General features: G+C 38.4%; 1 protein-coding gene across 6 annotated transcripts in view; it reads left to right on the forward strand.

Moving 5' to 3' along the window:
- The window catches only part of SLC39A12 (solute carrier family 39 member 12), an 80595-nt gene that overhangs the window by 34953 nt on the left and 27450 nt on the right, over nucleotides 1-18192 (forward strand). For 2 of the 6 annotated variants that reach the window (XM_005564744.4, XM_065520388.1), the window contains 5 exons: nucleotides 2641-2793; nucleotides 4650-4760; nucleotides 7129-7195; nucleotides 12037-12195; nucleotides 12761-12948. In XM_005564744.4, coding sequence (XP_005564801.3) covers nucleotides 2641-2793; nucleotides 4650-4760; nucleotides 7129-7195; nucleotides 12037-12195; nucleotides 12761-12948 — 678 coding nt within the window. The remainder of the gene's footprint in view (nucleotides 1-2640; nucleotides 2794-4649; nucleotides 4761-7128; nucleotides 7196-12036; nucleotides 12196-12760; nucleotides 12949-18192) is intronic. The other 4 variants (XM_045399649.2, XM_074001152.1, XM_045399650.2 and 1 more) reach the window with 2 other exon arrangements.

Genomic DNA, 18192 nt, shown 5'->3' on the forward strand with positions numbered 1-18192 from the left:
GCCCATTAAACCTCTTTTCTTTGTAGGTTACCCAGCCTCAGATATTTCTTTATAGCAACACAAAAATGGCCTAATTCACTTGTCCTTCTTTCTATTCTGCCCAGAAGGCTACAGCTCCTCAGCTACCTTGCAGGTTGGATTTTTGTTTGTGGTCAGCCAATGAGGGAAGCAATGGAAAACTCAGGGAAGGAGGAGACAGGGGCAGAGGTGTTTGTGCCCAGCTCCCTCCCGGCTCCGGCATCTGCTCTGGAAGTGGCTGATTTGCCGTGGGCTACGTCTCCAGTGGACAGCGTCCCCACAGCTCTGTGGCTCATTGGCCTTCCTCCCTTTCCCCTTGCACCCCTAAGGGTGGCAATGCTTTCCTGGGATGCCTCTGGGTGCCTCATTATCCCTTGTTTATACCCTTGACCCTGCCCACCTCTGTAATAGTCTTATCTTTCATGTCTCTTTATTTGAGCCACTACAGTGGAATTCTCCTTCTTGCCTAACAGTGTCTAAATTTCTCTTATGGAACAGGTAAGCATCAGGAGGCTGCCTCCTGTTAACATGTGCTGAGGCTCTTTTTCAGAAAAGAAAGGAGTAAAACCTGAGTTGAGGTCATCTACAGACGAGGTTTTCTCTTCCCTCTGAAATCTCTTACCGGGGATAATAACAGTGGACCAATGATCCCCACTCCAGCAAAGCCTGAGCTGGTTAAAATTTTCCACAAGCCTCTGGCAATTTCCTGCAGGGTCACTCTTGTTGCTTAGAGGCTCAATTGTTATTCAATGTTCTGAAAATCGCAAAGGGAGCATTGGAAAAATAAAACCATTATGAGTTTTAATTGCCCTCATAATCTAATATCCTGGAAATATTTCAGGGCTTATGATCGACTAGAGGCGGTGGCCGAGGCCTTTTTTCTAGGTCACAGCAGTGGTAGCAGAATTATTTACTGCCCAGGAGCCTAGGAAGCAGAAAAAGGCTCTCAGGTCAGGCTGAGTCTCCCCCAAACAGGGAGCCCACAGCAAAGGTGGACTTGAGGATGGCCACAACATGTTACAGAGGAGAACTTAAGAGATTAGCTGGGTTTCACCAAATTTTGTAGACAGTTTTTTTTGCTTAAGAAAAGAGACGAGGTCCAGGCGTAGTGGTTCACGCCTGTAATCCCAGCACTTTGGGAGGCCAAGGCAGTCCTTCAGATCACCTGAGGTCAGGAGTTCGAGACCAGCCTGGCCAACATGGCGAAACCCCATCTCTACTAAAAATACAAAAATTAGCTGGGTGTGGTGGTGGGCGCCTGTAATTCCAGCTACTCAGGAGGCTGAGGAAGGAGAATCGCTTGAACCCAGGAGGTGGAGGTTGCAGTGAGCCGAGAGATCATGCCATTGCCCTGGGCAACAGAGCGAGACTCCGTCTCAAGAGAAAAAAAAAAAGGGAGAGAGAAAAAAAAGAAAACACAAAAGAGACAAGGAAAGATGCAGGACAAGTGTGGTGGCATGCTAGAAAAATCAGTGATCTGTGGCAAGTTTTCAAACGTCTGCACAGAAGTGAGAAAAACGCTACTCATATGATTGCCTTTTTTAGTCAGCTAAATTTGTTCAACTGAAAGATCTACATTTTATTTTGAGATCTGGGGTTTTTCTTCTGTTTTTTTTTTATGATATTACAAATGTTCTCTATTTTGTGCAATAATAATCATTAGAAGTATTAGATGGGTATCCTTTAATGTCCTTAGGAAGAGAAAAAGTTGACTAACATATATTGTTTTTTAGTGATATTTACATACACAATGTATTTATGTAGATACATATGTATACTCACATATACACACGTACATATATGTATGCACACCTAAATGCCTATATACATATATGTATGAATGTATATACATACAATCTCTACACATATTATTTCTTGTTCCTTTTTAAAATTTAATGGTAACATTCTAAATCTGGAAACCATTTATGAGCTACTTCATAAATTGCCTTCTCTAAGAGAAGGGATATGGTATAGAATGATCTACTGGCTCACAAGAACTCATGAGGTTGACCAGTGGAATGACTCAACCAATAGGACGAGTCAATTACAGAAGAATTCCCAATACATTTCTTGTATTCTTTTGTGTCCCAGACTCCTGACAAATATTATCAGTCATACAGTATGCTCCCAATGGAACAAGTCTTCAAGGTGGATTTCTTACTTATCTGATATTTAATAAAAGTTTACTTTGATTACAATGGGGCATGAGAATAAACCCCAGATGAAATATAAAATTTATTAATATTTTATGAGGCATTGTTGTACAAACAGATGCAGATTGGACTTCTGAAAAACAATTTGGCCAAAGGACTGAGTTTGTATAAAAATCTAGGGTACTTGCAGAAATAAAGCTTAGGTTTCATTCTGTTCATTAGCACAGGCTATTCAAAATTCTCTTTTGTTTTCTGTTGTACACATTTTATTTGACCCTGGTTAAAGCGTATAGTGGAAGTATTCACACACCCAAAAGCAAACTGGACTTTTAGTGATTGTGTTAATACTTGTCATGGCATTTCCCAGAGTGAAAATTAAATATATTCAACACTGGGCCTGATATTTGATAGTTAAGTCATCAAAAGTTATGTCCTTCTTTCTTTCTGCCTTTTTTTTTTTTTCCTGAAGGTTCTTGGTTTACATAAGCAGGAAGCCCCAGAATTTGGGCATTTCCATGAAAGCAAAGGTCATATTTGGAAACTGTTGGGATTAATTGGAGGCATCCATGGATTTTTCTTGATAGAAAAATGTTTTATTCTTCTTGTATCACCAAATGACAAGGTATATTTTTATTTGTCTTGTGCTTTAAAGTCTTATAATACATTCATCTGTTACTTCAGAAGTACTTGTTCAAAAGTAATGAAGTTACCTGTGTAAGGGATGTCTAATGGAATGCTGATTTCAAGAATACACAGCTCCTTCTAATAAGATATTAATTTTTTAAAACATCTATTCCTGAGTAGTTAGTGTACTTGTTACGACCTTTTGTTTAACCTTCATGGTTGGTTTATGAACTGGGCACCATTTTATGTCTGGGGACCGAAGGGGTCCAACATTCTAGCTACTAATCAGCGTTTTGGATGTCTTTCTTAACCTAAACAAATAAGCAAACAAAAACTTGGAAAAGCCACAAAATCACATGTCATTTTCTATCTTAAAGGCATTTAAAATTACAAAAATCAGTAGGTTAGAAATTTTGAAATTTGTGGCAAATATTTTTTCAGCTTTAGTAATTTCTTTTATTATGCCAGTAGCTGATAAATGTCTACAAATATGGGCCGGGCGCTGTGGCTCACGCCTGTAATTTCAGCACTTTGGGAGGCTGAGGCGGGCGGATCACCTGAGGTCAGGAGTTTGAGACCAGCCTGGCCAACACAGTGAAACCCTATTTGTACTAAAAATACAAAAATTAGCCAGGCGTGGTGCTGCGCGCCTGTAATCCCAGCTACTCGGGAGGCTGAGGCAGGAGAATTGCTTGAACCCAGGAGGCGGAGGTTGCAGTGACCCGAGATCGTACCACTGCACTCCAGCCTGGGTGACAGAGCAAGACTCCATCTCAAAAAAAAAAAAGAGAAAAAAGGAAAAAATAAATAGCACGTATTGTTCATCATTCCTAAATTTGTTCAAAATTCTGTTTTATGCATCAAAAAATAAAATGAATTTATGGATGGATAGAGGGATGATAGATGGATACATGATAAAATAGATTTAATAAAATAATCATAGGATCCAGGAAGTGGATAGCTCTATATTTACATTACAATACAATTCTTTCAGCTTTCTATATATTTGAAAACTTTTCAGCAATAAATAGATGTCATGAATTCAAATAGACTACAAATCACCTTTTGTAAAAGTTTTCTAATAAAGCAGGACTTTTCTTTGGCCTGGGGCTCAAACTAGGATGTTATGGTAATTTGGAAATTAGGAATGCCAACTTCTATTACAGTACTTACCCTAAAAGTTTAGGAACTTACCCTTCACAAAAGAAGTGCTAATCTCAAGAAGCATTAAAAAAATAACAAATCCCCACTTATACCCAATGGATTAACATTTCTGGGTTGGGAAAACTAAATTAGAAAGCCAACATACCAATAACTCAGTAGTTAGAAATCCAGTATGGTAATGAGTGAAAGAAATTCTGAACATCCAAAAATGTAGAGTTTATTCAGATTGTTTATGGGCTTGTCAGGGAGTTTAAGAGCACATGAGTTTTAAGAGCATAATTTCAAGATTTATAATATTGCCTAAAATAAAAGGAATGCATATGTTTTAGGAACTGCAAATGCTTTCCTTGATGAATATATTTCCAGAGACGTTATTTTAGTAGTCACAGGGTACAATATACTTTTGATTATTATCATTGTGGTATCTCCAGAAAGAATTCAAATTTAATTTTGTGTGAATATAACTTTTTTAGTAAATAAAAAGACAGTATAAAAACTACTACTATTCAAGACTCCTTCAATCATCACTAGACATTTTTGAAGTTGCATTCCATTCTTAAAGCATCCCAGTTCTCTTTTGTGGCAACTACCATTTTGGCCAATAGGCAATAGAATGGAACCATGGCATTGACAAATACTACACCTGTGTTCTTCTGGCTTCAACACTAATTTTAAATCATCCTCATCCAGCAGGGCCTGTCATTGGTTAATGGGCACGTGGGACATTCCCACCATCTTGCACTCAACTCTGAATTAAGTGACCAGGCAGGCAGAGGCAAATCTGCTTCAACTATCCAGTTGGTAGGTTGTTGATCTGAAGCATTCTACTCATCTGATTATCTTCTCTCCTTTATTCCTCAATGAACAAATGAAAATCAGTAGGGTAGACAAACAGATTCCATACTCCTGCTTTACCTATTCTTAACTATGATAAATACTGTTTAGAAAACTCGGCCAAGCACCTGAAAGCTGTTTTAAAGAGCAACAAGCACCCTCCACAGATTCAAATCATTGCTCTCTGCATCACTTTCAAACATGTATGGATCAGACTGACATCGTAGACACGTCCTTAATCCTTGTGTTTACAAGTTTTCATAAACCAGTTGACCTTTGGGTTTTGCATTCTGAGTAATCCTTAGCCATGACTAGGTGAATGCAAACAGATGTTGAGCAAGGGATTACCCAGTGCACCTAGGACTGGGGTGTTCATTTCATAACGCAGGAGAGAACTGATTCTGCCTAATGAGATGTTTCATAGTTAAGTGCCTTCATTCTACTAACTTTTCCACAATAAAATCTTCTATATTAATTCTCAAAGCACAATGCCCAATCATGTTCAAAACAATATTCCCATTCAAATTCTTAAGTAAGTATAGGAATGGGAAAAATATGAAAGTAATGTTTAATTGTTAAAATCCCTGCCTCCTGGAACCATGGCCTTGGGGTAAAGGGTTTACAGTGTAAGGATAGATTCCTCAGTAGAAATGAGGAGGCTATTCCTGAGATATTGACATAGCAAAATAGAAGTCGAGGAGTAGATTTCAGATCTTGTGCTAACTCAGAGATAGGAGCCAGAAATTTCCTTTAAAATACGATTTTAAGAGCCTTAATTGTATTTATTGCTTAGATATTCTAAATGTGATTTGAAAGAAGATAACTTCAGGTGGGGTTAGTTTCAAAAATCACTTTAATACTGACCTTATTCCTTCTCTTTGAAGTGTCCAGAGCCCCAAGATGCATGTAACCAAATCTCTGAAGGTACCTTAGTGAGTCTTGAGCTATTTGAACACTCCAGCTCACTAATATATGCATAATTCCTCGTGTTATTTAAGCTGCAAGTTTGACCTACAGCATAATAGAAATTGTACAAACTTTTAGGAGTGTTTGATGAGTTTAATTTCTTGTTTTTTCAAGAAACTCAAGGATAAAGAAGAACGTACATTTTTTTCCCAATCAATAAGAAGTCCTGAATGTTTGGCTCTAAATTACTTTACATAATGTGACAATAAATAGCTTTTGTTGAAAAACAAGACAAAACATTCTAGAATAAATATCTAAATTCTGGTATTTTAACAGAACTATAAAGCATTGTGATTATAATTAGGTTTTTGGTGTAACATAAAGGGATCACATTGTTTTTTGTTTCTGTATACACCCAACTTTAAGTGAGAGATCTGCCTCCTGCTCTCTGTATCCTACAGGCTCTGCCTTACTTCTCAGCCATCCTTCTCCAAAAACAGCCTATTATTATCTTTTGAATAGCTGCTATTATTCTAATATGTGAATGTTACTAATATGTAAAATTTACTTTCTCTTTTACACACACACAAAATGCATTTGACTCATTACATTTGTGTCAAAATTTGTACAATTTTGGGTCATAGAATTCTATGAATATGCTTTTAAGAGGACATATTTAATATGCAGATAAAAAGGTTTTTATAGAATTGAAATCAGAGGCGCAAAGAGGGAAAATATCTTTTCAGAAATTGGACTATAAGTCAGTCTCTGAAATAAAATGTAATCTTTATACTTATAAAGTCAATTTCAAAATCTCACTTCTCTGTCATATAAAAGGATTTAAAAAAACTTTGAATCTATTATTGTTGTCTTTTATAAATCGGTGGGTCTACTTTCTTAATGGGCAAGATTCTTTTACTGACTGGCAGAGCAGTTAACACAGAATATTATGCTGCCGTGAATGAAATGAGGTGTTGAGTTGGCATGGGTTTCTTTTCCATCCAGTGGATTCCATACATCCACTGCTCACAGATTAGAGGATGAATCCTAAATCCACAATCCACCTTACAGGAGAAGTGCCGAGTTAGGCCAAGAATAATTTTTTTAATAGCTTTTGAATTTCATAAAGGTTTACATAATTTATGAGTCTGAATTACAGACTGTCTCAGTAGCCTTCAGCTCTCTATGGAAGATTCTGATCTACCTGAGAGTGCTATTTTCATCTAAATATGAAGAGTGCAAAAGACTTGCTTTGCCCACAGACTTTCAGTTCTACATCGTGTGTGTCTATGAAACCTAGAGGTTCTAATACACATCTAGAGTATTAAAATGTCTTTTAAAAACCAATATAACTCTCCAGATGTTTCATTTTCCAACAAAATCGTGGCTATTACTTATGTTTCATCAGTTATTTTTTAATTTAAAATAGAAAAGCCCAGAAGATTCACAGGCAGCTGAAATGCCTATAGGCAGTATGACAGCCCCCAACCGAAAATGTGAGTACCAAGCTAAACTTTACATGTAGAAAGTGCCATAGAAAACAGTTATATCTGTTTGAAAATAAAATGTCAAAACCATGTAGATGTCATATTGGGTATGTAGTTTATTATGAAAAACTTTGCAATAGGATTTGTAATAAAAACTAATTCCTATCCAGCTCTCAAATTTACTACATATTCATATCAATTTTACTCTTTCCTTTAAAAATGAAGTTTTTCTTAGTTGATTTAAACTAATTCCCTTCAGGGGAAACTTCAATTAATGTAAACATTTATGTATTTATCATAGCTCATTTCTAAATATATTTGTGTGAAGGTTGAGGCTTTTATTTCACTGTGAAGTGTGGATATATCTTTGTTTTCTCATCTTCTATCAGTCTACTGAAAATTCATCACAAATACGTCTTATTTATCACACTGTCATTGAGATGGTAGAGTTCAAATCAATGATCTCATTTATTCACATCTTATTCTGTAACTCATTTGTTCATTTAATTTTTAATTAACAAAGGTTGATGTTTGTTGCTATGATTTTTTCTTCTTCTGCATTTAATTGACCAATTTTGGATAGGATTTTATTAACCTGTGCTTATGTTTCTGAGTAATTCTTGCAAGATTTTGTTTGTTTGTTTTTTCTTTTTTGTCTGTTTTGGTTTTCATCTGTTACTCTTGAAGTTTTGCCCTATTTTTTCTCATTTATTTTACCCTTTTGTGACACAAACTTCTTAAGGTTTTAATGTTATGCATCATGATTAGTTATTCCCATTTTACCATAATAACTTAGCAAATAATAAATATAGCTAACATGTATTGAACACTTCTTATATGCTAGGCACAGGGCTGCACAGTTGATGTGATCTCATTCAATTCTCCTACAACTTAAGTAAGAATAAATATTATCGAACTATATAGATGAAGAAACTAGTTGTTAGAAAGGTTAAATCACTGCTCAAGATTATATAGCTAGTCAACCCTAGCACTGGGGAACTAAAGAAATGCTAATGTATCAACAATTGTTTTGTGCTCATTCATTCATGCATGCGTCAATGCATCCTTTCACATTGTTTTATTCATTGAAGAAATGTTTGAAGATATGCCGTTTCAGGCATGTTTTATGCAATGCAGAATAAAATAAGCATGGTCTTGATCAGTGCAGAATAAAATAAGAATGGTCTTTATCCTTAGCTTGGGATGTAGTCAGGGATAGAAATACTACTAAGAACAAACACCATTATAACAACTACTGTTCTAAATGTTTTAGATACATTAACTCATGTAATTTATTTATTTGATTCAAAATTTGTCCATTTCTGCTTTTAGAACATTGCTAGTAATATTTTTCCTTCTAAACTTTTAGTTCCAAGAGTAATTTTAGAATGCTGGGCACATAGTAGATCTGCAATAGACTTTTTTTTCTCTTTGGTTGTGGTCTTGAAAGAAGGATATGCCCAGTCAAACCAGGAGCTGAAAGAGGATGCTAGATTAGGGAGTAACGATGGTCTTCTTCAGACATTTTGTAGGCCTCCTATTTACCTGCTTACTTCCTGTCGAGCTTGGCTTACAGAATGAGTAGTAAACACATCCATATTACATTACTCAACTGCCCCTTTGCCAGGACATATTGAATTAAGCTTCAAATATTTGATGACTTGTTTTATATTACCTCATCTGTGGAACTCAACTTGTGTTTCAAAAGACAAGATGCAAAAATTCAATCCACAGTCTGATTTAAATTTTAAAAAAGCACAGTGATACCACTTCCAGCTCCCATGTTTTACCATGGAAAACCTCTGATAGTTCAGAAACATGGAACTCAATATGATTGCCAAGTACATGAATAAAGGTAAAATACTATAGGTAATTCTGTAATGAGTATATTAAATTACCAGTGAATACTTGTCTTCCACTAATTTTTTTTTTTTTTTTCACACGAAAACTCTCTGTCACCCAAGCTGGAGTGCAGCGGCACGATCTTGGTTCACTGCAACCTCCGCCTCCTGGGTTCAAGCGATTCTCCTGCCTCAGCCTCCCACTAAATAATGTTTAAATTATTTTAAGAAATAGACACAGCATATTCTTTATGGCTTACATGCAAATGTTTATATTTGCCTGTGGCTTGTTACCTATCCATGATCTGACATTTAGAAACCCATGATCAGAGATAATAAAACAACAGCAAAAATAGGCCACACTGGTTTCTAGCAGGGTATAATATTGGCTAAAAATCCTCATTTGGAATATATGCTATTAATACCAGGACTACATGTAGGCATGTGGAAATTACAAGTTTATTTGCATGTTGCAGTGTTGTCAAATGTATCACTTCAAGTTTTTTTAAAATTTCCTTTCACAAAGAAGAGCTTTATCTCTGAAAATTGGCAGGAGCAGTTAAATGATCTGGTAGCATTACTGGACTCTGAGCGTTTCCAGGCAATGTCAATAAGAACTCCCTGAATTCAATAATTCAGTATTTATTCTTTGTTCTTATGGCTGTTGCCTGAAATTTTCCCCTTTTTAGCAAAGACTAAAATAAGTTAGTGAACCACAAGAAGGATGTAAGTTAGTCTTACAGTGATATTTCTAAATATCCATGATTTTTAGAAGTAAAATGCACAGGCCATCTTTGAAACACAGTAAATGGAGCTATCTTCTAGATGTTAATTTGGGCTCTATCTGCAATTTACTGAAGTTATTTATATCACAGTGTGGGATATGATATGAATCAATTCATACTCCCCAAATAAGATGGCAAACCACATTATAATGCAATCTCCCGGCCGGGCGCGGTGGCTCAAGCCTGTCATCCCAGCACTTTGGGAGGCCGAGACGGGTGGATCACGAGGTCAGGAGATCGAGACCATCCTGGCTAACACGGTGAAACCCCGTCTCTACTAAAAAAAATACAAAAAAATTAGCTGGGCGAGGTGGCGGGCACCTGTAGTCCCAGCTACTCGGGAGGCTGAGGCAGGAGAATGGCGTAAACCCGGGAGGCGGAGCTTGCAGTGAGCTGAGATCCGGCCACTGCACTCCAGCCCGGGCAACAGAGCGAGACTCCGTCTCAAAAAAAAAAAAAAAAAATGCAATCTCCCTTATAGTCTTAGGCCGTGTAACAGTTAGAAACCAGGAAGTATCCTCTTTCTATTTTTATTGAGCACAATTATTAGAATTATGCACTCAGGCCAGGTGCAGTGGCTCACGCCTGTAATCCCAGTACTTTGGGAGGCTGAAGCGTGTGGATTACCATAGGTCAGGAGTTCGAGACTAGCCTGACGAACATGGTGAAACCCCGTCTCTACTAAAAATACAGCAAAACAAGGCAGGCATGGTGGCATGTGCCTGTAGTCTCAGCCACTCAGGAGGCTGAGACAGGAGAATGGTGTGAACCTGGGAGGCAGAGCTTGCAGTAAGCCGAGATTGCGCCACTACACTCCAGCCTGGGTGACAGACCAGGACTCTGTCAAAAAAAAAAAAAAAAAGCATTATGCATTCAGTTCTAACAGTAACAATAACTACTACTTACACCTGTCACACAATATATATGCAACCGAATAATTAATGAAAGTTTAGACTATGACAATTGATTAATGACTATTCTTATCAAATGGTCTACCTAGGCAGATTACTACCAAAATAAGTACTGTGCTTGAAATACTTTTTCTGCTTGTGAGTCATTCAACTCTACAATTGAGTTATACTAACATGCAATTTAGATTTTTCAGAACAGAAATTCTGTCCATTAAAAAGCTGAACCCAATTATGACCAAAATTATTTCATTGGCTCTCTCCTGACCAGATAATATATATTATATAATAGAATTCCATGAAGACGGAAGCTTCTCTTTATCTTGTTCAACATCTAACTGGCCTACTGCTGAAAGTTATCTTGCAGGAAGATGAAAACATTGAGTAATTATTGCAAAGCTAATTATGGGGCCAGAAATGTTGGTTGTGGTTCTCTTGAAGTCACAGTGGGGAGTGAATGGGGTGCTTCAGGGAAGTCATTAGCACTCACCAGAAAGGGAAACAAAACAATCACACAATGACAGAAAGCACACTGCCCTAGATTGACACAGAAAGTCTAACTCACATGAACAGCTTTGCGAAATAGACTCCATTTTAATGACATTCCCCTGGGAAGTTTGTCTTGGCCCACTCAGTCTGCTACAACAAACTACCAAAGTAGTTTAGGTAAAGCTACTGGATGGCTTCTAAACAACAAAAGTTTCTTTCTCATGGTCCTGGAGCCTAGAAGTCCAAGATCAAGGTGCAAGACAAGAGCCAACTTTCTGGTTGTAGATGGCGCCTTCCTACAGCGGGAAGTGGCAGAAGGGGCAAGGGAACTCCTTGGCATCTCTTTTATAAGGGTATTAATTCCATTCCAAAGGCCCTACCTCCTAATACCACCACACTAGAGGAGTAAGTTTAAACGTATGGATTTTGGGGAGACACAAACATTTAGTCTATAGCAAGGTTCTTAAATTATTTTGAAATGCATTACAAAAGACAGACGGGAAGGTCATCAGTGGTATTTGGGGAGGCTACAACATGGTTTTTACCTTCTTCTTTAGGCATAACTGCATAAGATGTTAAAATAAGGAATGCCAGCATATAATTTATCTTATTAGACCAGTTAGCAATACAGTGACCATACGTTCAAGTGTGTTGGTTATCACACTTAAACCTCTAGTCCTGACTTTTGCTGAAACAAAGTGATGGTATTTCATTAGATGGAATATAAGAATGTCAAGGGTAGGTGGGAAAGCTGGTTGGTTTTGAAGGATTTGGTGAAATATGTAATGCTCTGTTAATGCTTCTTCTGTGTTTATTTGGTTCTTTAGGTAAAGTTATTAGCTTGTTAGCAATCATGATTCTGGTTGGGGACAGCCTGCATAATTTTGCAGATGGCCTAGCCATAGGAGCAGCCTTCTCCTCATCATCCGAGTCAGGAGTGACCACCACGATTGCTATCTTGTGTCATGAAATCCCACACGAAATGGGTAAGTTTGGCAATGGAATTACTGTTTCTGGCTTGTTGAGAAAGAAATAACATCTTTCCAGCTATGGTTTACTAGGATTCTTTTTCTCACCTAGGATTGAAAGATGAGCACTTTCCTTTTGTAATTTATTTAAACCATAAGAAGAGGAGGACTAGAAAAATAACTCCTGTACCTTGGAATAAAATCCAGTTAAACTCCTTTATGATGTTTCCCAGGGCCAGAAATGACTCTATTTGGATTCCAGAGAATTCCATATGGGAGAGAGTCATTCAGAGAAATACTTTAAAGAATTTTGACAAGGACTTTAAAATCTACATATTAAATGTGAGAAAAATATTAGGAGGGAAACTTTATCCATCACGTCAGCAAACGGGCCAGTAAGATAAAATCACATTTAAATTAAAACCAGCCAGGCATGGTGGCTCACACCTGTAATCCCAGCACTTTGGGAGGCCGAGGCAAGTGCATCACCTGAGGACAGGAGTTCGAGACCAGCCTGACCAACAGGGTAAAAGGCATCTTCCGTTAAATGATAATTATATTTTCCTTTCCTCTTAAACTTCAGGAGACTTTGCTGTGCTCTTAAGCTCCGGACTTTCTATGAAGACTGCCATCCTGATGAATTTTATAAGTTCCCTAACTGCCTTCATAGGATTATACATTGGCCTTTCCGTGTCAGCTGATCCATGCGTTCAAGACTGGATCTTCACAGTCACTGCTGGGATGTTCTTATATTTATCGTTGGTTGAAATGGTAAGCTTGGTGGCTTTTCTATTTGGGTTTTCTGAACGCTGAAAATGTAAAACAGAGAAAAAAACCTGGTAAAAATGGAAGGATAAATGAGTAGAAGAGAAGAATTTATAAAACAGTATAAACCATTAAGGAAATATTCTTTGTACTCCCAGAAAGTGCTTTCTAGGCAGAAAGAATGTAATTTGAGGTAAAGAAAATATTGATATTTTCTGTAGCGTTAAAGTGACAGGCGTGTGATAGCAGTTGCATGTAAAACTTTTTTCTTTTAGTGAATTTAAGTGGAAAGAATGAAATGTTTGTAATCTTCAAAAAGTAATCATCAGCTCATTTGATTCCAGCTTTGTATCTATATATGATGCCTGTATTTCCAGTTGAAAAATGAAAAGTTCTGTCAATCAGCCAGCTACTTTATTTTTACAATGCAAAAGTTCTGTTAAATAGCCAGTTATTTTATTTACACAATGGAAAATAATTCAACTGAATTTGTCATTGAATTAAATCACTGACTTAATTAACCAAACGTATTTTTTAAAATAATGATTACATCTTTTAAGTTTTAATTGCCAAAGGGCCATTGCACTGATGAAATGAGAAAGAAAGATTTTTATAGTATTTGGTCTCTAAAATTGCAACCTATGTTTCCTATAGAGGTCCTTGTTGACCCTAATGATAACTCAGTCATTGGTTGTGTTTCTGTATAACCTGGTGAGGGAATTGAACCTGGGAAATTTCACATTGTCTTGCTTCTTAAATTCTGGTCTCCATAAGATAAAAGTCTTTTTGAAGGTCACTCCTTATTGGGCTTGTTTACAACTTTAAAAATATCTTAAGGTAAAATCATATTGATTATCCCTTCTCATGGGTTGGAATATGGCAAATAAAAATGAAATAAAATAACCAAAGAAGGATTTAAGGCTGAAATCAAGCTGAATAAAAGTCAGATATGTTATTACCTGTGTCCCGGAGAAGAAAAAGTAAATTAATCTTGAAGGCAATATGTGGAACCGATTCATTGAGATGGACTACTAGTGAAGCAGAATCCAACCATTGTCCTGGAAGTAAAAGAAATGTTTCATAAGGAAAAAAATATAGGAGGCAGAAACCTGTGCTAATACAACCAGAATAGCAGTGCGTTGTTGAAGTAAGTCTTAATAAGGGGATTCTCAAAGCAAACCCTGCCATTTTTAAACCCCACTCTAAGGCTTCTGAGTTTCCGGTGGTTTTTCTTAACTCTTATGAGATGCATGCAGATGAGGTAAACACCAAATGTCCTTCCATATTTAGAAATGTTCTTATATATTATTTGTGGTGCTCTGAGAACATTCTAATTTTGATAATAAGGTGAAAAGTGGAGCAAATTTTGACCCAGCAATCCCATTACTGGGTATATATCCAAAGGAATATAAATCATTCTATTATAAAGATATATGCAGCACTATACACAATAGCAAAGGCATGGAATAAACCCCAATGCCCATCAGTGATGGACTAGATAAAGCAAATGTGATACATATGCACCATGGAATAATATGCAGTCATAAGAAGGAATGGGATCGTGTCCTTTGCAGGGACATGGATGAAGCTAGCAGCCATTATCCCCAGCAAACTAATGCAGGAAGAGAAAACCAAACACTGCATGTTCTCACTTATAAGTGGGAGCTGAACGATGAGAACATGTGGACACAGGGACGGGAACAACACACACTGGGGCCTGTCGGGGGAGGGTAGGGGTGGGGAGAGCATTAGGGTAAAGAGCCAATGCATGCCGGGCTTCATATCTAGGTGATGGGTTGATAGGTGCAACAAACCACTATGGCACATGTTTACCTATGTAACAAACCTACATATGTACCCAGGAACTTAAAAAAATAAAATAAAGCGGAGCAAATTTTACCCCTTTTTCTGAACCTATCCCCCAACCTGAGGTCAATGTTACGGAATCCTGCGATTCTTTCAACTTGAGAAATCTGTATTTACAGTTTTTTTGTGACTTTGAAACCACGGTCACTCACCATTTAATGATGTGAGCTATCCTTTGTTTAAACTAAACACTCTTGAAGGTAATGTGTGGAACACATCAGTCCTCAGATTCGCTCTTGAGCTTCCTAATTTTCAACTTTCGATTTCTAATTTCTCTTTATGGCTCAGTTCAGGGCAATTGCTGGATTCTTTTGAAGTTTACTCTGTTTTTCACACAGACTGGTTCTCTCTTTGAGTAGATGAATGTCAATGTCTGTAGTCGATTTGCTTTCTTTGCTTTTGTCTACTCTCCCAGAATTGACCTGGGAAGGTTATCAAGAGCCATTTGTCATGCAGAACCCTAAGCTAAATATGTCATTTTCCTTTCAATGTTCCTGCTCCTTTTCTTATAAGGGTAAGCAATTGCTTATAAGAGAGCAATGTGACTGATATCCTGTGAGATTCCAACTGGCATAAATCTTGACCCTATTGCAAATGACTATTAGCCAAGGAAAAACCAGCATCCTGGCAGAAAGACAGGAAAAAAAAAACTTGTGAGTTTCCCGGGGCTACTTCCTATCATCCAGGTCGCTTGCTCTCACGGCCTTCAGAGCAACTTCTAAACAAACGCAGCACTTTCACATAGCAATAAGTTTAACTGTTACTGTTCTCTGGGGCCATGCCAAAGAAAATAGTCGGTCATTTAAAGGGAAGAAAACAAGGTTGCAAAGACTCTGTGAAACAGCAAATAAAATAAATGCAGCAACAAAAGGGTAAAGCGGAATACTAGATAGAATATACTAGTTAATTGCTAAATCCTGGATATTAACCAGGCACCTTCTGAACAAGGTTAATGTCAAAAGACTAGCTAGATCTTTGTTTGTTTGTTTTAAAGAAATTGGGTGTGTTATTTCAAAGCCCCCAGAGAACAAGAACTAGAGACATAAATGAGGCCATTAGCAATGAGGTCAGCAAAGAAGAAAGTCCTCTGCAGGGAAAAGTGCCAGCCTTAATTCTCCAAAGTAGAATTGGCTTATTCAAGCACACTAACTCCAAATTGCATTGAAGCATGTCTAAAGGAAGTTAAGAATGAATGCCGCTCTGGGTGGCCAGAGGAAATTAATGCTCTGTTATGAAGATCAGTGTCCTAGACTGGGTTTCCTTCAAAGCAGCTGGGAAGACAAAGGACAGGGTGAAAGCAATTCATCTGGGAGGTGATCCCAGGGAGCAGAAGTGAAGGGCCGGCGAACTGAAACAGAGAAGGAAGAAAAGTCAATACCATCTGTGTTTTTTTTAAGTTGACCAGGACTATGGGAACACGATCACACAGGACCTTCTCATGAGGCTCAAGAAATATATCTCAGAATAGTTTACCTGGGAAAGGAAGAGGCTTTATGTACAGGCTCTTGTCCCTGTGTTCAACACTGGCCCCGCCAGCATTACCTCGCCATCTCCACTTCCAGGTTATACACACTGGAGTACTAAGAGCATTCCCGTAAAGGGGCTCAAGCCCTCACATCAAAGAAGCCCAGGGCAGGAGAAAGAGGAATGCTGTGTAGACCAGAAGCAAGACTCTGCAAAACCAATCAACACCTCCTTGGAATGGGTCTCTGCAACAGTGATTGGGGTCAGAGATGGGAATGAGTGCATCTGAAATAGCACACGTGTGATGTCTATCAACGGTTGACCCCTTCCACTCCTCAAATGCCCTCCTTTCCTCTTAACACCCATGTCTCCCCAAGTCCCTTCATGGTGATAGCCAGCCAAAATACCACAAAGACTTAATACAAAATAATAAGTGGGAGAAGCTCCAAACCCTGCTGGCCCTGAGGCCATAGTTGATATTCATCATCTCTGCTCTCCAGCATCCAATCCTGATCCTCCAGAGCTCCAAGCAGCACTTGCTTGGGTTGATCTACATTGTTCTCCTGGGAGAGGCAACTTAGGTCTTCACTGAAGGGTCTGAATGTTCACTGCTTTGTCCTTGTTAGGCTGTGTATCCTCTAGTTGCCTGGTGACCATTGTTACCAGGCATCAAGAAGCACCAAGAGACGCTCCAAGAAATCTGAATTTCTAGCTGTGTTCCTTCTCTTCTCACCACGCAACAGCACCCCTAACTCCTCAAGGTAATTATTACAGGAAAGGGGTCCTAATCCAGACCCCAAGAGAGGGTTCTTGGATCTTGTGCAAGAAAGAATTGAGGGAGAGTCCACAGTGCAAAGAAAAAGCAAGTTTATGAAGAAAGTAAAGGGATAAAAGAACGGCTACTCCATAGAGCAGCCCCAAGGGCTGTTGGTTGCCCATTTTCATGGTTATTTCTTGATGATATGCCAAACTAGGGGTGGATTATTCATGCCTCCCCTTTTTCGACCATCTGGGGCAATGTCCTGATATTGCCATAGCATTTGTAAGCTGTCAAGGCACTGACGGGAGGGTAGAAGTGAGGACGACCAGAAGTCACTCTCATCGCCATCTCGGTTTTGGTGGGATTTTGCTGGCTTCCTTACTGCTACTTGTTTTGTCAGCAAGGTCTTTATGACCTGTATCTTGTGCTGACCTCCTATCTCATCCTGTAATGTAGAATGCCTTAACTGTCTGGGAATGCAGCCCAGCAGGTCTCAGCCTCATTTTACCCAGCTCCTATTCAAGATGGATTGCTCTTGTTCACATGCATCTGACATAATCACTAACAATTGCTCTTACCATTAGAGTAACTTTCTTCACTGTTGGTTGATCCATTAATATAGGGAGCCCCAAATGAGTAGGTGGTAGTGATAGTTTCAAGTTCACTGGAAACTTTATTGCTGGAGTTCTCAACCCCTGGTCCTGTTAGGAACCAGGCCACACAGTAGGAGGTGAGCAGCAGGTGAGCAAACAAACCTTCATCCCTACTTACAGCCGCTCTGCATTGCTCACCTGAGCTCTGCCTTCTGTCAGATCAGCGGGGGCATTAGGTTCTCACAGGGGCATGAACCTTGTAAACTGCGCATGTGACAGATCCAGGTTGCACGCTACTTATGAGAATCTAATGCCTGATGATTGGTCACTGTCTCCCATCAACCCCAGATAGGGCCGACTAGTTGCAGGAAAACAAGCTCAGGGCCCCCATTGATTCTATATTATGGTGAGTTGCATAATTATTTCACTATATATTACAATGTAATAATAATATAAATAAAGTACACAACCAATGTAATGGGCTTGAATCATCCTGAAACCATGCCCCTCACTTCCGACCCTCGGTCCATGGAAAAATTGTCTTCCTTGAAACCGGTCCCTGGTGCC

This window comes from Macaca fascicularis, chromosome 9 (assembly GCF_037993035.2).
Source record: "Macaca fascicularis isolate 582-1 chromosome 9, T2T-MFA8v1.1".
In the NCBI taxonomy this organism is placed as follows: Eukaryota; Metazoa; Chordata; class Mammalia; order Primates; family Cercopithecidae; genus Macaca; species Macaca fascicularis.